The sequence below is a fragment of the Caretta caretta genome, chromosome 10, assembly GCF_965140235.1.
Source record: "Caretta caretta isolate rCarCar2 chromosome 10, rCarCar1.hap1, whole genome shotgun sequence".
Taxonomy (NCBI): Eukaryota; Metazoa; Chordata; order Testudines; family Cheloniidae; genus Caretta; species Caretta caretta.
In genome coordinates, this window is record NC_134215.1 from 517,484 (window position 1) to 539,278 (window position 21,795).

General features: G+C 49.9%; 1 protein-coding gene across 3 annotated transcripts in view; it reads right to left on the minus strand.

Moving 5' to 3' along the window:
* Positions 1 to 3,519: 3,519 nt before the first annotated feature.
* Positions 3,520 to 21,795, minus strand: part of IL21R (interleukin 21 receptor) — a 43,152-nt gene continuing 24,876 nt past the window's right edge. For all 3 annotated transcript variants that reach the window (XM_075133343.1, XM_048866416.2, XM_048866415.2), the window contains 6 exons: positions 18,458 to 18,663; positions 17,461 to 17,612; positions 15,971 to 16,148; positions 14,597 to 14,684; positions 13,444 to 13,528; positions 3,520 to 5,480 (listed from right to left, as the gene is read on the minus strand). In XM_075133343.1, coding sequence (XP_074989444.1) covers positions 4,563 to 5,480; positions 13,444 to 13,528; positions 14,597 to 14,684; positions 15,971 to 16,148; positions 17,461 to 17,612; positions 18,458 to 18,663 — 1,627 coding nt within the window. In that variant the 3' untranslated portion in view covers positions 3,520 to 4,562. The remainder of the gene's footprint in view (positions 5,481 to 13,443; positions 13,529 to 14,596; positions 14,685 to 15,970; positions 16,149 to 17,460; positions 17,613 to 18,457; positions 18,664 to 21,795) is intronic.

The window sequence follows — 21,795 nt, forward strand, 5'->3', positions numbered from 1 at the left end:
ATGATCAGGCTGATATGAAGTAGCCACATCTGCAATTACTCATTAGTGAGGGAGCAATTGCTGAATTTACGTTAAGGGGTTAATTTTACTGAGACTGAACTATTTGCTGAATGACTTAAAATACCTTCTTAGAGTTTTTTAAAAAAATGAGTACAAGAGCTTTTTATAAGTGACCTAAAAACACTTCCTAGCCCTGCCTGAGTGTGAGTGGCAAGACTGCTGTCATCCTCATGCCCCAGGCTCAGATACATTTGTACGCCACGAGCACTGAAGCGTATGGAGCAGGACCTATCTTATTCTGTGCTCTGTAAGGTACCAAACAAAGTCTGGGCACTGCATAAATAATAAGTATCCAGCCCAACACTGAGCTCTGGCTTATTGAGGGTTTCCCTTGTCTGAGACCTAGAAAAGCAGTCAAGAACTTGACCATGGCTTGGTAGAAGTAGCTTTACTGTTAGCTTTGCTACCTGCACAGTCATTTACACATGGTATCTGAGATGCATCACAACAGCCAGAGGAGAGCCAGAGAGAGAGAGATTAAAGCCAGAGAAGCAAGGCTTGGCATGACAATAATCTGTTTGGGCGGCGTTAACTTCAGAAGGGTAAGGCAGGCAGGGAGTGTGCGTGTGTGAAGTTGGGAATATTAGAGATGGGAGCCCTGCATGTAGCAGCGGGCTCCTCAGTGTTGCTCTGTGTGTGCACCCTACACAGAGCTTTAGGGTGGGATTTCCCAACATGCTCAGCACTGGCCTAGCTCTGCTCCCATTGATGTCACTTGTAAAACTCTCATTGCTGCTAATGGGGGAGTGAGGCCACCATCACATGCCTTGGGAAATGCCACCCTCATGCTCACTGTGCAGGTTTGCTTTCTAAACATGAACTCTCCAAATCAGACAATGAAAAACCAGAGCGCCTCTGAAATGGGAACTATTTCTTATAGGTCACCCTGAGACAAATGTAGCCAGCTGAACTCAGAGCAGGAGGCCCCAGAGAGCTTCATAAAGTGGTTACTGTGAAACTGGACATATTTTGTTTCCTCTGCTGGTGAGGGGACTTGGGACCCTACATTCAGGGCCTTTCCCCATCGCTGTGGCTTGTCAATCACTCTGGAATTGTTGCGGTCCATGTAAGGCCAAGAGCTCTGATGACTAAGCCAACATGCAGCTGAGAAGGAAGCACCAGCACTTAGGAGCTCTGCAGCCAGCTCGTAAAAGACTGACCCTCCCTCCCCAGTTTCATTTGATATTCATGTTAGAAAACATGGGGCCAGTCTCCAAATGGGAATTTAGCTGTGGAGCAGTTTAGCCTCTGCTGTGATCACAGGCTGTCTTGGTCTCTCTGTGCTGCTGCTCTGCCTTCACTAGGGCACACCCAGGGAGTTAGCCCAGTTCTGCATTGTGTGTCCTCTACAAGGGAATGTTGCTGCTTTTTAACCACATGTACCCCAAAACACTTCGCAGAATGTACTGAACCAACTGTGCAAACTGGAGCTCAGTGCAATCCCCGGCTAGAGTGGAACATGTCAGCTCCTTCCCAGACCACACCAGGTCAGGCAGAAGACTCCTGTTTCCAATTGAAACAGCAGGGGGAGAGCAGGAAGGCCAGATGCAATTTGGCCAAGAGACTGGGACCACACCCTTATTTTTGTGTTCCATGATGATGGGAAGCCAGCACTCCCTAGCACCGCACTGGAGCATTGCGGGGACAACTAACCCAGAACTCAAGGCAGCCCGATTGACTCCCCTATCTGGAGCATGCATGCAGCATACCTCAATGCTATGCTGAGGCACCAGGGTCAGGCCCCTCCTAACTGGCAGTCAGCAATTCTATCAAATGAGATGGAAGGGAGTCTCTCCCCAGCCAAGCAGGTAGGAGCCATGCTGAGCTGGTCCCAGCTGGGAGTGCCCCTCCCCTGGCCGTGCTGAACTGGTCTCTGCTGGGAGTCCCCTCCCGCCAGTAGCAGGGTCGCCAACTCTCATGATTCTGTCATTAGCTTTGCGGTAACCGACGTTTCTCCCAAGCCCTGGCTCGTTGAGTCATGTGATTACATGAGAATTTTCAGCTTTCATTCAAAAGCAATCAAAGGTAAGTTTCTAGGCAGCCCTCATGGCTGTGGAGAAAAATGTGACCCAATGCAGCCTGGGGGCTCTGCAACTAGCTTGTAAGAAATAAGAACCTGGAATTTATTGTTTGTAAAAATCGCATGCTTGTTTGGGGCCTAGTTTGTAACTTTTGACACTTAGGGTTGGTGATGCTGTGGCAGAGGGGGCCTGTAGTGGGAAGCCCCTCTTTGCAGATCTTACATGTCTTATCTCTGCATGGACTTCCCTCCCTGGGGCCTGTGCAGGGTCAGGTCAGAAAGGTCTAGTACCTCAGAGCGAACTAGGTGATGAAAGCCTCCGGCTGAGCAGCAAGAGATCGAGCAAGCCTATGTGCTCCTCTGCTGCCCCCGCGAGGGCACGGGGGTTAGCACGCCCTACGGCACCTGAGGGGGCTGCAACATGTCCCCACAGACCGAGGCAGACAAGGCCCTGGTCTACACTGGGGGGGCTCAATCTAAGTTACGCAACTTCAGCTCCGTGAATAGCGTAGCTGAAGTCGACGTACTTAGAGCTACTCACCACGGTGTCTTCACTGCGGTAGTCGACGGCTGCCGCTCCCCTATCGAGTCTGCCTGCGCCTCTCGCGGCGCTGGAGTACAGGAGTCGACGGGAGAGCGCGTGGGGGTCGATTTATCGCCCCTAGACTAGATGCGATAAATCAACCCCCGCTGGATCGATCACTGCCCACTGATCCGGCGGGTAGTGTAGACATAGCCAAGGAGGGGAGCAGAGCTGCAGAGGGGAGGGAGTTGGGGCCAGAGGGTAGGGTGACCAGATGTCCTGATTTTATAGGGACAGTCCCGATTTTTGGGTCTTTTTCTTATATAGGCTCCTATTACCCCCCACCCCCGTCCCGATTTTTCACACTTGTTGTCTGGTCGCCCTACCAGAGGGGGCAGTGGGGCCCTAGAGGCTGCACACGGGGATATAGACAGATGAGGCCAGAGGAGCTGTGCCAAGAGGGGGCTGCATCCAGCAGAGGGGCTGAGGCTGGAGAGGAGGGGGCTCTGCCGGGAAGTCCGGGGCTACATCGAGGGGCATAAGGCAGACATTAAGTTGCCTCTAAACCTGGCTTGATGCAATTCCAGAATTCGGGGAGGAATCCCAGGGGTGAGCCTGAAGACGGCATGGCTAGGGCTCTCCTTGCTCTCTGCATCTTGATGAGCAAGCCAACCTGAAGATTTGCAGGGAGGGCACTTCCTACAAACAGAGGCCCAGGCATGCTGCCCCTGGGCCAGAGGTTCCCTGCTGGCTCAGAGATACTCTGCATGCCCAGAACAGGTCTCCTCCTGACTCTGGATCACTGATCGTTTACTCTGTGCTTGTGAATGGTGAGTGATGCTGCCCACTGGATGATGCCTGATCTCTCCTAGGAGAACTGGTGATGCTGCAGGAATCCCAGGGAACAGGAGGGATATACGGGGGCAGGAGGAGTTTATTTGTATCACAGACAGAACAGGATTATTACACTGGAAATGCAGCAGACTGCAGGCCTGGGCCCCTACACTCGCTAACAATATTATATTAACTTTACAATGCAGTTGTCCTAAATAACACAAAATGCAGTCACAAAACAGCCGGAGGCAAATGTTTTCCTGATCCCAGTGCATGTGTCACGAGTGGCTCTATTACAAGCAGGAACAGTCCAGGTTTAGTACTGTTGAAGAGTTATACTGCAGTAGTGCCCAAAGGCCTGGGTCAGGGCTTCATTATAGACAGACACACAGACAGACACATAATCCCTGCATTTCTTGCATAAATCTACAAGCCACTACAATGCTATAATTAACGTGCTTAGAAGGTATTTTTAAAGATGTTGCTTAAAGAGGCAGCCCCGAAAGCGGTGAGAATTTGTCTGGAGTTGGAAGGTGTAGCTTTGCTGAGAAACTATTACATTAAGATATAGGTTCAGAGAATGAGGGAGTAAGATTCTGGTCTGCAGAATATACTGTCAAGCCTGACTGGAACTTAGCCCTGAAACTTGAGTTCTGTTCAGTTTCTTGCACATTAAAATTTGGGTGATGATGCTTACAAAAGCTCTAAATGCCACCAAACTCTCAGGCCAAGTGCCACTAGAGAGCGCGAGTCATTTGAAAGTTTCATACTCTCTTTATAAACATGGCTTCAAAATCTTGTGCATTTCCCCAAGCTCAAGGTCCATTCCCAGGGTGCAGCTGCTTTTCCTGCATGGAAGAAATGAAATTCCATGGCTCAGTGTGCACCACTCTGACCAGCGAAGCTGTCAAAAAGTTGTTCATGTCAAATTTGATGTGACATGAACCTAGGGTGTATAGCAGCAGGAAAAGGCAAATTTCTGTGCAGCTGCTTGTTTCAGTTGCATGAAATACAGGCTGTTTGCACTCAGCACTAAGCATTTTGTTCTGTTCGTGTTGTGCTGCATAGGTTTTCTGGGCTCCTGTGTTAGTGCCTAGGCTTGGAAATGGCAAGCAGCATGAGTCCTTAGTTTGTCTGCGTCCCACTGGGCAGCGTGGCAGAGCGACAGGAGACCCACTGTTTGACGTAACTCCGCGGGAAATCCTCTCCTTCATTTTCAAGTGTGATGGATCCAGAAGTACAGCCTGAATTGGTCTGACTGCTTTTCTCAAATTCACACTCGATTGGACTCCCACAATCTGAGTCCACAAATCCACTGTCAATGGTGTCTAAATCTATGCATATTGCTGGGTAACCATCACCAGTTCGTGTATTAGGAGAGAAAAAGTCATAAGGGCCATCGCTATAGGAAACACTTTCACCATCTGGAGAAGGCAGAGAAGCTGGACTTTCTAAATCCCACTGCTCATGATGCAGGCAAAGGGCCTCTAAAATACTCCCCATCCCTCCTCCCAGGGCCTCTGCCATTGGGCGATGCACCGAGGGACTTGCACTCCTCCATGAGGGTTCCATAGACACAGAGCCAGAGGAAATTATGTTATCTTGTGCACTCAGGGCAGCCAGAGGCAAACTGCTGGAAATTTCACTGTTGTCACCGTCAAGATTAACCTTGGGGTAGCCATCCTCTCCATCAGCATCCAGATGTTCATGATCCCGGTGAGCATTGTTACAGTTGCATTGTGAGTAACAAGGTGTAAATTCATCAGCCACAGTTACTGTGTCAATAGAGAGATGACCATATGACTGGTCCTGTGTCCCACTGCTACTATTCGAACTGGACAGATGGGACTGGCTGTCCTGACCGTGCATGGCCAGGCAAGACATGCAAGTCTCGCGAGGGTGATCTTTATTGAGTTCTTTCAGCTCCTCAGCTGCAGTGTTGTGGGAAAGGTGTTTGCTGTAAACTTCTAAAACTTCTGGAAGGACAATTCCCCACTCAAAGAAATCCAGTGTTGCTTTGGTACAGGATGCACCAACCCATTTCTGCACAGAGACACAAGGAGAGAGATTATTAGCGCTGCGCTCAGTGGTTGCCAGCAGCTAGCAAATCGCATTGCCTATGGGCAGGGGTGGTATGAGGTGGCGGCGGGGCTGAGACTTGTGGCTACCCAAGGAACTGAATTGTTTTTCAGAGGGAAATCGGACTCTAACCAACCAGGAATGGCAAGAATTTCTGTGGCATTATTGCCAGGCCCAGCAGCTGCAGGAGAATTATCTGTAAGTCAATTCAATTAGGTAGTTTTATGTAGCTCTTCATTTCATTGTTTGTACTTGCCCTTCAAGCTTGGAGTGTGTCCCTGCCTTTGTACTCTGATTGTTCTGGTCAAGCTCCTAGCCTGGCCTTTGCTCCCTCATCACACAGCCCCTACCCCTTTACCGGACCCTGCCTCCCGCTGCATCCAACCCAGCAAGCCCAGCCTTACTGCTCTCTGTCATCGTCTCACACACACGGCTCTGCGTGCTTGCTATGCTGCCCCCTATGTCTAGAACACCCCAAACCCCGTTTGCTGCAGCACTGCCCTGGCCTCTGCTCTGTTAGGAGTGTACATAATCCGAGTTTCTTTGTGTGACCTGCCCAGCCCCAGTACATCCCCCTCTGCTCTGTTCTCACCCTCACTTGTCATGTCCTATGTACATTATGATTTAGTCCATAAGCACCTAGGGGCTGGGACATATCTGTCTGAAGTCGGGGGGAGGGGAGCCCTCATGGTTGTTGGGCATGGCCCAAAGAAGAATAAATACTTCATTGTCGTTATTTCTCAGCTGTCACTCCTGGCTGAATCCTCTAATTCTCTTTGAAACTCTAGGGGCTTGTCTACACTGCTAAGGTCGATGTAACTTACGTTGCTCAGGGGTGTTAAAAAACTACCCCCCTGAGCGATGCATGTTACATCGACTTAAACTGGTGTCCACACCACACTATGCCAGTGGGAAACGCTCTCCCACCAACATAGCTTCCGCCTCTTGTTGTGGTGGAGTAATTACATTGACGGAGGAGTACTTTCCTGTCAGCATAGTGTCGGCATGGTAGTGAAGACAAGCCCTAGCTAAAACCAGATGTTGTTCCAATGGCCCTGTACTAATTAATATCAATCATTTATATTGCAGAAGTGCACAAACTGTGCTGGGTGCTCTACAGACATCTAGACAAACACAGTCCCTGCTCCAAATTGCTCTCAGTCTAACTAGACAGAGCAGCGAAATGTTGGGGGTCAGGTTTGGAATACTGCTTGTTACCGTCTCACACGTGACATGGAAAACATACATTTAAAGCTGCAATCATAAGGTTTGTGTTGATTAATTAATTTTTAACCCTGGCTGTCTCTGAGCTGTAAAGGGTAGGAATGGGAAGGTGCTTAGACAGTGCAAAAGGCTGTTTACAAAAAAAGTGCAAATCCCTTTTCTTGGAGTTAAACAGGCAGAATGTATTTGCTGCTTGCCTGCTATCTCTCACTCCTTCTCCCAAGGGTCCAGTTCCACTCAGAGTACAACAAAATTGTACGAAATAACTAGTAAGCAACACTACTCTGCTTTCATCTCTGTCTGTATTTCTTGCAATATGTTCTCTAACAATGCTGCCTGCACTTAATAATGGAAATCACTTTTGACACGGTCTCCCACAGTATTCTTGCCAGCAAGTTAAAGAAGTATGGGCTGGATAAATGGACTATAAGGTGGATAGAAAGCTGGCTAGATTGTCGGGCTCAACGGGTAGTGATCAATGGCTCCATGTCTAGTTGGCAGCCGGTATCAAGTGGAGTGCCCCAGGGGTCGGTCCTGGGGTCGGTTTTGTTCAATATCTTCATAAATGATCTGGAGGATGGCGTGGATTGCACCCTCAGCAAGTTTGCAGATGACACTAAACTGGGAGGAGTGGTAGATACGCTGGAGGGTAGGGATAGGATACAGAGGGCCCTAGACAAATTGGAGGATTGGGCCAAAAGAAATCTGATGTGGTTCAACAAGGACAAGTGCAGAGTCCTGCACTTAGGATGGAAGAATCCCATGCACCGCTACAGACTAGGGGCCGAATGGCTCGGCAGCAGTTCTGCAGAAAAGGACCTAGGGGTTACAGTGGACGAGAAGTTGGATATGAGTCAGCAGTGTGCCCTTGTTGCCAAGAAGGCCAATGGCATTTTGGGATGTATAAGTAGGGGCATTGCCAACAGATCGAGGGACGTGATCGTTCCCCTCTATTCGACATTGGTGAGGCCTCATCTGGAGTATTGTGTCCAGTTTTGGGCCCCACACTACAAGAAGGATGTGGAAAAATTGGAAAGAGTCCAGCGGAGGGCAACAAAAATGATTAGGGGACTGGAACACATGACTTATGAGGAGAGGCTGAGGGAGCTGGGATTGTTTAGCCTGCAGAAGAGAAGAATGAGGGGGGATTTGATAGCTGCTTTCAACTACCTGAAAGGGGGTTCCAAAGAGGATGGATCTAGACTGTTCTCAGTGGTAGCAGATGACAGAACAAGGAGTAATGGTCTCAAGTTGCAGTGGGGGAGATTTAGGTTGGATATTAGGAAAAACTTTTTCACTAGGAGGGTGGTGAAACACTGGAATGCGTTACCTAGGGAGGTGGTAGAATCTCCTTCCCTAGAAGTTTTTAAGGTCAGGTTTGACAAAGCCCTGGCTGGGATGATTTAGTCGGGGATCGGTCCTGCTTTGAGCAGGGGGTTGGACTAGATGACCTCCTGAGGTCCCTTCCAAACCTGATATTCTATGATTCCCTGCCAGCCAGATCCAGGACTAGAGTATGCCAGGCACATCCATGGACAAAAATGGAGACACCCTTCATTCTACCAGCTCTGTACGGGGCTGGTATGGGAATCGTGATGGAATAAATGGGCCTAGAACAGTGGTTCTCAAACTTTTGTACTGGTGACCCCTTTCATACAGCAAGCCTCTGAGTGCGACCCCCCCCTTATGAATTAAAAACACTTTTAAATATATTTAGTATCATTATAAATTCTGGAGGCAAAGTGGGGTTTGGAATGGAGGCTGACCGCTCGCAACCCCCCATGTAATACTCTCACGACCCCCTGAGGGGTCCGGACCCCCCAGTTTGAGACCCCCTGGCAAAGGTGCTAGGATTCCACCCTCTGTAAACAGAACAGCTTTGGAGTTGGTATTTTTCGTTCTTCCATAACTCAGAAATTACTGACCAGATTTTCATTGAATTAAAAATAATAATTAATAAAAGACAACAACCAGCCCTGAGCCCTCTCTGGGCTAAGCCCCTGCCTGGGGAGAGCAGAGAGCTAAGGAGGAATGTTCACAAAGTAAAGAGTAAGTGAAAACAAAGCCATAACTGACCCTCACACTCTCCGCACTCACTACCCACAGCTGCTACCAAGACTCCAAAGCATCTGAGAAGGGACAAGTCCACGGAGTGTGGTACTCTGACTGCCTTTTCCCTCAGGGCTCCCTGTAGAGAATTTCCAGCTTATTTGCAAGAGGAATACCTCAGCTGCCTGGTTTTGTGCAGACAGACTGTGGCTGAATATGTCCTAGAACAGTTGTTTTTTGCCAGCTGGTAATAAAGTCCCTGTTCAGGTGTTAGCAAGGTCACCACATCCTCTGTAGCGCCCTTGTCTGTGCATTTCGTGCTGCGGCTGATAACCGTGTGGGCGACTGTTGCTTTATTCTGCAACTTTATTAATTTCCCAGAAGTTTCTCAGCTTCACCATTTTAGAAATGAATGACCTTTCATTCCCTCTCAGCAGCCTAACGAGGAACAGAGTGGGCAAAACCCTCTGTCCCAGTCCGATGGAGAATGGCTGTCACTTTTCTACCTCAGAGCAGGAAGTGACCTCTGTCCAGAGCGCTGAGACATCCTTTGGGACGAGCAATGCTCAGGGCAGGGCTGCTGAAGACAATGAAAGATTCACTGCAATTTGAACACCTGTCGCCTACGGGGCTGGGGGTTATCTCAGGGATGCTGGTTTAACCCAAACTGACACCAAATCAGCAAACATCTCCAAATGTACATTCCTTCCACGCAACGACCAGGAAAGCACAGTTCCCCCAAGGCCGCCCCTCTGCTTCCCCAACCGGCCCTACCTCAGTGGCTGGTCAGCACGGCCCCTGCCTTGCCCCCTCCTTTCAGGGTAGTAAGTAGACCTGGCTGCCCTTGCTGAGCTCCCAGCTGGCAGTGCCTCCCTGAGTTGCCTCGGAACCATGGCTGGGATTAGCTCCAGGCTCTCGTATGACTTGGCTCAGCCTCTGGCTAAGGCAGGGGTGGGCAAACCTTTTGGCCCGAAGGCCACACCTAGGAATAGAAATTGTATGGCGGGCCATGAATGCTTACAAAATTAGGGTTGGGGTGCAGGAGGGGCTGATGGCTCTAGCTGGGGGTGCGGACTCTGGGGTGGGGCTGGGGAGGAGAGGTTTGGGGTGCAGGAGGGTGCTCTGGGCTGGGATCAAGGGGTTCGGAGGGCAGGAGGGGGATCAGGGCTGGGGCAGAGGTTTGGGGCACGGAAGGAGGCTCAGGGGTGCAGGCTCTGGGCAGCGCTTACCTCAAGCAGCTCCTGGAAGCAGTGGCATGTCCCTTCTCCAGCTCCTACGTGGAGGCACAGCCAGGTGGCTCTGAATGCTGCCCCGTCCGCAGGCACTGCCCTTGCAGCTCCCGGTGGCCGCAATTCTCAGCCAATGGGAGCTGCGGGGGCGGCGCTTGGAGTGGGGGAAGCATGCAGAGCAGAGCCCCCTGGCTGCCCCTATGTGAAGGAGCTGGAGTGGGGCCATGGCGCTGCTTTCAGGAGCCGTGTGGAGTGGCTCTCAACCCTGCTCTCTGGCTGGAGTGCTGGAGCGGAACAAGCCCCAGGCCCCGCTCCCCAGCAGGAGCTTGAGGGCCGGATTAAAATGGCTGGTGGGCCAGATCTGCCCACGAGCCATTTTAATCCACCCCTGGGCTAAGGGCACCCACCCCTGGGCTAAGAGCACCAGGGGGGCGGGATGTTGCAGCACTTGAAGGTCCCTTTCTGGGAGTTAGTAAGAGACCTCAGCAGCCTCACACTGCTGAGAGGGAGTTTCTTCTTTACCCTGTCAGAGAGCTGAGCTGGCTTATGTCCTGAAATGGGAGATATAAATTTATATTGTTTATCTTCTCTACTGTAACTGTGCACGCGCTTTTAGACAGATACACAGCCGGTCCTTTTAGAGTCCTGCTAAGCCCTTGGCTTCAGTGATATCTTGTGGCAGTGAATTCCACATATTTATTATGACTTACATAAAAAATGCTTCCTTTATCAATTCTAAGTGTGTTGCCTTTCATTGTCCTTGAAGGTCCCTTTGCTCTTGTGTTATGAGAGAGGGTGAACGGGAGTGTGCAGTGATTCTCCTCTAGACTAGGCAGTATTTTGTGTACCTCTGTCAAGTCCCTTCTTCTCAAGTCCCTTCTTTCTAATTACACCAATCTTTTCAGTCTCTCATGATACACACTGTCTCAAGGCTTGTAATCAATTTACTTCTTTGTCTCCTAACACCTTCTATTTTTACTATGTTCTTTTGGAAATGCTCTGACCACACAGCACATGGTGTGCCAGGTGCAGACCTACCATTCATTTATGGGATGGCATTATAATATTTTCAGTATACTATTCTAGTCCATTTTTTATATATTGTAATTTTCTGCAATTCTGAGCTAGCATCTCATGGTGCAAAACTGGGAACTCGTTGTGGGAGTCAGCTGCTGCTTGGATCTGGGGCTTGGGTAACCACTCAACTATTATGCAGTAAAGGCAGGGTCATGTGCAGGGAAAGCAGTTTATGCTGAGGCATCAGAATGACTGCAATGAGAGCAACAAGATGGCAAAGTCCCCGGCGTAGATGCCATGGCTGATCAGCCTCGGGGAGAAACACCCAGGAATAAAGAAATGTGTTTCAAACCCCTCAGCAATAAGTGAGGTGAGAGGAGCGTGAAAGGCTTGGTAAGTTTAATGGAGGTGCAAGAAGAGAAGAAGGTGGAAATGGAAGAAGGGAGCAGAGAGCAGAAGGGGAGCTGGGAGGGGCACTGTAATGGGAGGCATGTTTTATTTTGTTCTGCATGAACCCATGAGCAGAAAATATGAAACTTTACCCTTTTAACCAACAGTCTCTTTGGGCACCTGGCTAAAGTCTCTACATTAGGGCGCAGCTGGTGTTTCTCCCAAGGGGGTCAGAGAAGAAACAGAAACAAGAACTAGCTTTTGAAGTGCCTCTAATAAGACCTGCTTTAACAATAGGTTTTGTGAAGGAAGATGAGGTAATGTGAAATCTGTATTCGGACACTGGCATTATCCCCATTCATCCATTGTATGGCAGGGTCCCCTCTGAACCATGCACTGAAAAGCACACTTGAAATTCACAGTCTTTTCCCCTCACTTTAAAGTCCATCAGAATTCCATTGTGAACCCTGCTCTTTGCATGCCATTTAGCCAGAGAGGGAAATATTAAGGATTAAGGCAAAAAAGAGTTTGGCTGTTTTTAAGTGAAAAGAGAATCAGGGTAACTAGATAAAGTTACTGACTAAGACAGATAATATCATATTGCCCCTATATAAATCCATGGTACACCCACATCTTGAATACTGTGTGCAGATGTGGTCACCCCATCTCAAAAAAAGATATATTGGAATTGGAAAAGGTTCAGAAAAGGGCAACAAAAATGATTAGGGGTGTGGAACGGCTTCAGTATGAGGAAAGATTAATAAGACTGAGACTTGTCAGCTTGGAAAAGAGACGACTGAGGGGGGATATGATTGAGGTCTATAAAATAATGACTGGTGTGGAGAAAGTAAACAGGAAGTGTTATTTACCCCTTCTCATAACACAAGAACTAGGGGGCAACAAATGAAATTAACAGGCAGCAGGTTTAAAACAAACAAAAGGAAGTATTTCTTCACAGTCAGCCTGTGGAAGATGTTTCCTTTGCCAGAAGATGTTGTGAAGGCCAAGACTACAACAGGGTTCAAAAAAGAACTAGATAAGTTCATGGAGGGTAGGTCCATCGATGGCTATTAGCCAGGATGGGCAGGAATGGTGCTCCTAGCTTCTGTTTGCCAGAAGCTGGGAATGGGCGATAGGGGATGGATCACTTGGTGATTCCGTGTTCTGTTCATTCCCTCTGGGGCACCTGGCATAGGCCACTGTCGGAAGACAGGATACTGGGCTAGATGGACCTTTGGTCTGACCCAGTATGGTCGTTCTTATGTTCTTATGACTTCAGAAGGATACGCGCCTAACTCAGAGATAGCTGCAGCTTGATGAATGTTACTGGGCTGGTTATTTACCCCTCCAGGTCTAACCATGTTTCCAGGCTGTTACCTACAACCGGTCTCTGGATTAAAAGATCTCCTAGAGGGGATTGCAAGGGCTAACACTGGGTTCCTGGCATAAGCAGAAGACTGGAATGAGAGTGGTCCTAGACTGCACCTCATAAAGCACTCAGATGGCTACTGGGTATACAAGAGAGTGCTTGGCCAGCTATGTCCTGGGTGTAACATCTTTATGATATTAAGGTGCAGCACAAGAGCCATATTCCGGTGCAGTGCAAACATAGAGGCCCAAACACAAAGCAGCAGGGAGAGGCTGTGCAGAGCTGGTTTAGCTCCCCAAGGGTTGTGAGTGAATCTGCTGTGTTACTGCAGTAAAAGGTGCTCCACGGGGGTACAATGACAAAGTGGCCAAGAATTTGAAGACTGAAAATAAAAGTGCAGAGCTAAAGACTCCCCCAAATTATTCTCTCCATAGCCCCCAAAGCTGGCCAGCAGGCCTGCTCTTTCCACAGGCAGACACACTGGTAAATTCAAACCTGCACCCAAGTGTCACTTGATATTCTCTTGCAATAGACTCCTCCTCCCATTGCTTCCTCTGGAAAGCCCTAGCCTGAGTGAAGGAGCTGGGCCATTTGTTTTAATTCTGCCGTGTGCCCCTCTGCTTGTGGACGTGATTTGTTCCATTTATACCTTGAAATCTCCGTTGTGTACCACATAAAGTGGTTTGAAAAAGGGAGCAGGATCTGGGACGAAAACCCCCAGCTTTTTCCATATGCTGGAAGAGAAAGCAAGAGCAAGGATTCAGTGTCAGGCATGTTTCACAGTCCAAAGCCAAAGCATCTGGGATTGAGCAGCTGGAGTCGCCTGCCCAGGCCTTGTTGGGAGCCTAATTCCCCTTGAGTGGGTTCTGCTAAGAAAATGGACGGATCTGCCCTCGGGATAATGCTCCATCCTCCTATATATCAGGATGGACCAGGCTAATGGAGTTTTCGACTAGCGTGATCTTCAGGCTCTGCCCAACAAAAATGTGAGCCAGGAGCCCTGCCTCCCGAAATGCTCAGCACCCCCTCCTGAAATGCTCAGGCCCCAGGCTTGTCTTGAAAAAAGGCTCCCAGCTTCTGCCCCAGAATTTTGTGGTCCTTGCCCCCCAACCCTACACATGGTCTCCCAGGCCTGGAAATGCCCAGTGCCCAGGGTCCCCGGAGGCTACAAAGCCCAGGGACCCTTCCTTCACCCAGCCTGAGGTGGGAGTTCGTAAGAGCTTGGAGCAGGTGCACTTTGCCCGGTCTGGGTTCTGCTCCCAGGTTCCCCCGTCTGGATCATTAGAGACTCTATCTCACCTCGCCCCAGGCGCTGTGGCTTTCACACAAGCAGTAATTAGCTGTGCTCCCAGTTCAGAAGGGCAGGAGAAAAGTCCAGCCCACGAGAGCGTCACTGGAAGCATGGCTCCACTAGAGGGCAGAGTCCCCCCAGAAAGGAGAGGGCGAGGAGTCAGCATGCTAACAACAGAGGCCCGGAGCTCGCTTGCCCCAGGCAGCAGCAGATCTCTCTGGGAAGGGCCGTGCTGTGGGCACAGACAGGGCTGTGAGCCCACCAAGCACTGCCCCAGTCCTATTCACCCAGGAGATCATAGTAGAGGGCTGAGTCTTTGTGCCTTTCATGGTGGGATACTAATGAAAGTGGAGTCCCCTCCCCTCCTCCTGGGAAGAGGAACAGCGCTGTGCAAACAGTCGCTAGTTAACTGCTGACTTGGACTGACAAGGGTCAGAAACCTTGGGACTGGGCGGTCACATAGAGCAGATGCCGAGCAGAGTATTTCCCAGCACCCCCTCTGTGTTCTTACCTCTGGTGTCTGGCCAGAAACACTGTGATGGAGACAGCAACCAGAGCAAAGGCGAGCAGCGACACCAGCCATCGTACTCCTGGGCTCTCTGAGGGAGAACCAAGTAGGATTAGTCAGTTCTTACCCTGCATTTCGGCTTCTGTCTAAAGATACCAGAGAAAGCAGGAGAAGTCAAGGACAGAGGGGTGGAAAAGCACTGGGATTTCTACACCCCAAATCTTTTCCTATGGGCTCTGAGGTGCTGGCCGGTGGCACAGCTCTCTGGAGCTGGGGTCAGGCATTTCTTTTCCTCCTTGGGAGCCCAGATGGTATTGCTCCCATGGCAGGGGTATGGGCAGCACAGAATCTGATTGCAACCTGGGCTGTTTGTCCACAGCTTTGGCAGAGTGGCATCCTGCGGACATCACACTTTGTTGGATCACTTTCTGTTAGGAGACACAGGACTCAACGTGCAGCTCCGTGTGCCAAGGATCCCTGTTCTGGTATTGGTCAGCTGTGTCTGATTAGCACCTCCCTGGGACACCTTCCATGGGCTTCAGAAGTAGGCAAGGAAAGGGGGCCTGGATGATGAGGCAGGCAAGTGGCCTGGGGTGCAGGGGGAGGGACACAAAGACATCATATGGACTGAGCTACAACATAAACCTACAACACAGAGCAGAAAGCACCCTTGGCATATGCCTCAGGGGAGAGCCCAGCTCCGGCAGGTGGAAGTCCTTTGCCAATAGCCAATAGCCCTAGTCCCTCCCCCTGCACAACTTGAGGAAATATTCCCCCAAGGCACTGGTGGAAGCACCCTCTACCCACTTGGCCAAATATGCTACCTATGTTGCTTAGTGCACTGGCATGAGCTCTATGCATGAGTCAGAATCACATGCTGTATAATGTGAATGCCAGATCGCTGTACCAAACCTCAGTGTCAAAGCTGGATATAAACTCCCCAGTCATAAAAGTCAGAGCCTTGAACTCAAATCTGAAAGCAGGCTCCCCGAACCCAACACCCAGATCTGAATGTGGGACCCTGAACTCCAATAATGGAACCTGCTCATCCCAGACTGTCCCGATTTCTGAAAATTATCAGCAAGCAGGATCCTGGAAGGCCAACATTTAAAGAGAACTGGTAATAGCCCTCACTGCTCTGTCTTCAGGTGATGGTGCCTCCCGAGGTATGTCTACCTGCATGTTAAAACCCAGGGCAATGAGTCTCAGAGACCAGGGCTGAACAACGCAATGGGCTGAGCTTTGTGCTGTGACTCTGCAGCCATGGTCCTGGCTCCTGTTTTAATAAACTACAGTTTCAGGAACTGTTCACTAACATCAGACAGGGGAGGATGCAGCAAGGACAGGAAGGCAAAGAGAGGCTGATGCTCTGTTTACCCTCAGGTTCAGTTTTCAGGGTTAGCAGGGGACTCCATTCACTCCAAACCCCAAGGTAGTCAGAGCCAGGGCGGGGCTTGGCTCGCACCTGGAACTCATAGTCTGTGTCCCTCTGGAATTCCAGGGGCAGGAGCACCATGCTTCGCTTGTCCTCTGGGATCACTTTACTCTTCTGATTCTGTGCAAAGTGAAACACCACAGCAGCTTTTAGCAGAAGTTGAGGGTTCGTTCCCAGCCCCCTCTCGCTCCCCACCCGCAAAGGTTCTGCTTCTGACTAAGAAAGTGTCAGTTTCAATATTAGACCAACAAACTGTAACCTTTCAGAACCATCTGATCCCATTGCTTTGCCCTCTGAACAGCAATGACATCTCACTAGAGACAGGCCTAAGCCCACAAAACAGATCTGGCTTGCAAGCATCCAAAGTCTTGCAGGTATCGAGGTCTGGGTTTTTCGATCCCATCTATCTTTATTCCAGCACTGATGGGTTAGCACTTCCTTAGTTCCTTGCAGAAGGCGATGCTTTGACCCCCAGCTCCCTCTGAAATGCTCTGTTCTGTTGCACTGTTGGTAGCTAGACAGGTCTGAACACATCCTAAAAAGGAGAAGAGGGCGGTGGGACTTCCCCTGCAGGGAGCCACCAGGGCTGGGTCAGACCTACCCCCAAGAACTTCTCCTGGCTCCAGGAAGCTTTGTACCCACCACGCTGCTTTCTACCTCCATCACTCCTCAGCTGCAGGGGGAGGGGTCCCTGTATGGGGAGTTGCCCCCCATTCACCTAATCTCCATGCAGCCAGACCCCCCCACCCCCAGAAACTCCCAACTGTGGGCTCCCCCACCTGAATCGCCACCCTGCCAAGCCTCACCCCCTGCATCCAGAGCCCCCCTGCTGAGCTCCACCCCCATGCACCCAGATCCCCCACAAAGCCTCACCCCCTCTTTGCCCCCCCCAAATACAGTAGTCAAACTATGCCTCTGGCTGAGGGAGAGGGGCACGCAGCCTGTCCGTTTCTCCAGGGGAGCACAGTCTGGAGTACAATTTGCCTTAAGCAGTAACTTTATCGGAGATGTCTGTACCTAGCAGTACCTAGGGCAGATGGGGAGCCAGGCAGCCAGGGTCTGGATCTCTGCATAGGATCTAATAGCCCCGAGGCTAATCCTTGGCTGGCTGCAGCATTGGACTAGTGTACAATTCATCTGGTGTAGGACAGGCCTGAGCTAGAAGTCTTGCCTACAAAAGACAGAGCCTCTCAAACACGAGGACAAACTAGCCTGATCTCCAAATGCTGCTTCAACCTTAGTTCTGTTTCCAGCCAAGACAATCAAATGAAAACACCACGTACACCCCAAGGACATCTTCTCCTCGCCCACCCACATCAGAGCTCAGGGTTATTATTTTACAAGTTCCTGGGCTTCTCCTGCTTTGGTTCATGCCTGAACATGTGTTCTGCTGGCACATGCAATTTCATGGGTATCCTTGCTTCCCTCTTACCGCCCAGGTGTCACTCTTCTTCTTATACCGCAGTTCATATTCCAGCTCATCATCCAAATAGTAATAGAGAGAGTTCTGATAGATGGTTTTCCAGGAGATATTATATCCATTTGAAAACACGGCAGTCAGATTGAACGGAGGATAAGGTTTAACTGTGGGTGGGAACACAGAAAGACAAATTGTGCCGATTTTTACAATCCTGAGACCTCCCAGCCCCGAGGAGAGGTGCACAGTCTGGGTGCAGTGGACTGGAATTGTCTTTGAAAGCATCAATTACTTATTACTCATGGCCATGCAATGTCGTCCATTTTCCTGTAATCTTTTTCACACTTATCTAGATGCTTGTTACCTGACGTTTAATTTTCAGAATAAACCGAATCCCGAGACTCCGACAGTGGGTTACAGCCCTTTGTGCGTCTAGTTGGGCACCCATTAACCTCACGGCTTATTGCAGGATTCAGGGTTCAGCACCATGCTGTGTGAACTGGCAGAATAAGCTATGCCAGAATCTACCCTGAACTTCCCATCAGGAAGACTAACTCCCCTGTACAAGAGGTGACTCAGGAAAGAGGGAGAGGCCCTGCCTGCATTATTCTAGGGATATTTTATGCCACCAGACAGGGCAATAACTTCATGTTGCTCTTTAATTTCCCACTGGAAAGGCTGCTACAGTCCTGTACAGGGGATATTTGTGACATGTTCAATGGAAGTGACCCTTCACTGTCACGTCTGATTCTGGCTAAATAACTAACATCATAGTTATTTGGATCCGGAGCAGATCTGAGGTGGGAACAAGTCAACTGATACTCCAGGGACAAGAGCTATCTAGCCTTGGCAGTGGGTTAGTATTCTTATGCAGCAGGCCCCCTACCTAGCAACAGGCATGCGCAAGCCCTTGATGCTGTTTTATGCACTCATAGGAGACTCAGAGCTACATATGCCCAGAGGCACCTGGATCTAAGTACTGAAAGCCAGGCTCATGATTTCTTGTACTTACTATTCTTGCTCAGAAGAAATTCACTGCATGCTTTGGAAGTTGTGTACTGCCCATCAGCTAGCTTTGTTACATCTACTCTGAACTTGTCATCAGAATTGAATTCCTTCAGGTCCATGGAGCATGTGTACTGAGTGTGAGTAGCAGTTCTGGACGACTGGAGGAGATTGCAGAAGTGCTCAGAAATTTTCATCTCTTCTTCAAGGAACCTTTAAAAATCAAATATACGTCCATTCATGTTTTAATGGGGCTGGGCTGTGATTTGTTTAACAGCTGTGACAAAGCTCTGTCCTTGCCTCTGTGGATCCTGCGTTTCCTGGCGGATTTCACTAGCCTCATAGATTCATAGATATTTAGGTCAGAAGGGACCATTATGATCATCTAGTCTGACCTCCTGCACAACGCAGGCCACAGAATTTCACCCACCACTCCTGCAAAAAACCTCACACCTATATCTGTACGTATCCCTTCTCTCTCTAGAGACAAGGGTCGCAGTCTACTGAGCCATTTTCATCATAAGCCAGCGAGGGAGGTGAGGAGAAGTTATCCTTCCTTGCACAGTCTCTGTTGTCTCCCAGTCTCAGTGATTAATCAGGGGGCAAAGGTGGGGGGGGGAGCCCGGGCCCACCCTCTGCTCCGGGCTCCAGCCAGGGACCCTAATAGTATCAGCTATGGTAGCTGACCTTTTAGAAACATGACATGTACAATTCCCTGGGCTACTTCCTCCACAGCAGCCCTCACTTCCTCAAGCTCCACTTCACCCTTACCTCAGAGCCTCCTTCCTTGTGCCTGATATGGTGTGTACTACTCAGCCTCTCCAACAGCGCAACTTCCTCCCACAGCTCCTGACATGCACCCTCACCTGACTGACTGGGAAGCTTTTAACTAGTTTCAGCCAGCCCCTGATTGGCTTCAGGTGTCCCAATCAACCTAGCCTTCTCCCTGCCTTCTGGAAAGTTCTTAATTGGCCCCAGGTGTCTTAAGTGACCTGGAGCAGCTGCCATTTCACTTATCCTGGTACCAGGGATTTGTTTAGCCTGGAGCTAATATATCTATCTCCCACTACTTTTCTATAGCCATCTGGCCTTGCCCCATCACATATCCCCCGCCTCTGCTCAACACCATAGAGTTGGGCAACTTGGGACGCCAGGCAGTATGCTTATGACAGACCATCAGCGTTGCCATGGTGGCATCCAGCCCTGTGCCATATGTGGAACTGGAATGGTTGGCGGGATAAGAACCACCTGGTGACCCTTGCATTCTTTTCCTTATTCCGCTGCATCCACTGGAGGGGTGCATAGTCCGTCACAAGAGTAAATCTCCGGCCTAAGAGGTAATAATGCAGTGTCTCCATAGTCCATCTGACAGCAAGGCATTCTCTCTCGACTACTGCGTATTTCTGTTCTCTTGGGAGAAGCTTTCTGCTTAGGTAGAGGATTGGGTGATCCTCTTCTTCCACCATTTGTGACAGAACTGCCCCCAACCCCACCTCGGAAGTGTCTGTTTGTAAAATAAATTCCCTGTTAAAGTCTGGGGCTATGAGTACGGGGTCATTACAAAGGGCTGTCTGAAGGTCTGTAAATGCCCCCTCTGCTGCGTTGGTCCACTTTACCATGTCTGGACCTCTGGCCTTCACCAGGTCTGTTAGGGGACTTGCCCTAGTGGCGAAGTGGGGAATAAAACGTTGGTAGTAGCCTACCACGCCTAGGAATGCACGGACCTGCTTCTTTCGGGTCGGCTGGGGCCAGTTTTGAATTGCCTCTAGTTTATTCGTTTGGGGCTTCACTATGCCCCTTCCCACAATATGTCCCAGGTACCTAGCCTCTGGTAGCCCTAGGGCGCATTTAGCGGGATTAGCAGTGGGGCCAGCCCACTTAAGGTGCGCAGTACTGCCTCAACTTTCTCCAAGTGGGTTCCCCAGTCTGGCGTATGGATGATGACATGATCTAGGTATGCAGCTGCATAACTAGTATGGGGGCACAGCAGCTTATCCATGAGGTGCTGGGATATGGCTGGGGCCCCAGGTAGCCCAAAAGGGAGGACGGTGTACTGGAATAGCCCATCCGGGGTGGAGAATGCTGTCTTTTCTTTAGCTTCTTTGGTCAGAGAAATCTGCCAGTACCCTTTTGTCAGATCCAGTGTAGTGAAGTTACACTTCATTTTGGACTAGATGACCTTCCGGGGTCCCTTCCAACCCTTATATTCTATGATTATATTCTATGAAGAATCGGGCACTGCCCAGTCGGTCACCCAGTTCGTCGATGGGCGGTATGGGGTATGCGTCAAACTGGGATATTTCATTCAGTCGGCGAAAGTCATTGCCGAATCTCATGGTACCGTCAGGTTTAGGCACTAGAACAACGGGACTGGACCACGGACCGTAAGATTCTTCAATAACCCCAAATTCTAACATTTTCTTTACTTCGGCCTTGATTTCTTCTCTTTTGGCTGCTGGGATTCGGTAGGGTCTCAATGTTACCTTGGCTCCGGGGATCGTGCGGATATGGTGATAGGTCTCAGTTGTCCGCCCTGGTTTTGTAGAGAACACATCTCGGTTGCGATTAATCATGTCGGCTGCCTCGATTTTTTGGATCGGCGTCAAGTCGGATGATCTCCTCACTTGCTCGTGTAAGTTATCCTCCTGGGGAAGGGTCTCCTGCATGACTAAGCATGCCTCTCGATCATGCCAAGGTTTTAGAAGATTGATGTGGTAAATTTGCTCCGATTTCCGGCAGCCTGGCTGCCGCACCTTATAGTTCACCTCTCCCACGGCTTCAATTATTTCGTAGGGTCCCTGCAACTGGGCCAACAGTTCACTTTCTGCTGTGGGCACAAGTACCATCACCCGATCCCCTGGTTGGAACTGTTGAAGCTTCGCTTGGTGGTTATAATGGGTTCATTGGGTCTCCTGTGCTCTCTCCAAGTGTTCCTGTACAATGTGTGTAACTCGGGCTATCCGATCTCTCATCTGCAGTACGTGCTCAACTATGTTCCTTCCGGGATTTGGCTCCTCTTCCCAGGCTTCTCTGGCTATATCCAATATGCCCCGAGGGTGGCGCCCATATAGTAGTTCGAATGGAGAGAAACCCGTGGAGGCTTGTGGAACCTCCCGGATGGCAAACATGAGGTAAGGCAATAGGGTATCCCAATCTTTCTCATCCCAGCTCACCACTTTCCTGATCATGGCCTTGAGGGTCCTATTGAACCTTTCCACAAGGCCATCTGTTTGCAGGTGGTATACAGAGGTCCGTAGGGCTTGTACATGGAGCAATGAACAGAGATCTTTCATCAACTTGGACATGAAAGGTGTCCCTTGATCAGTCAATATCTCCTTGGGTAGC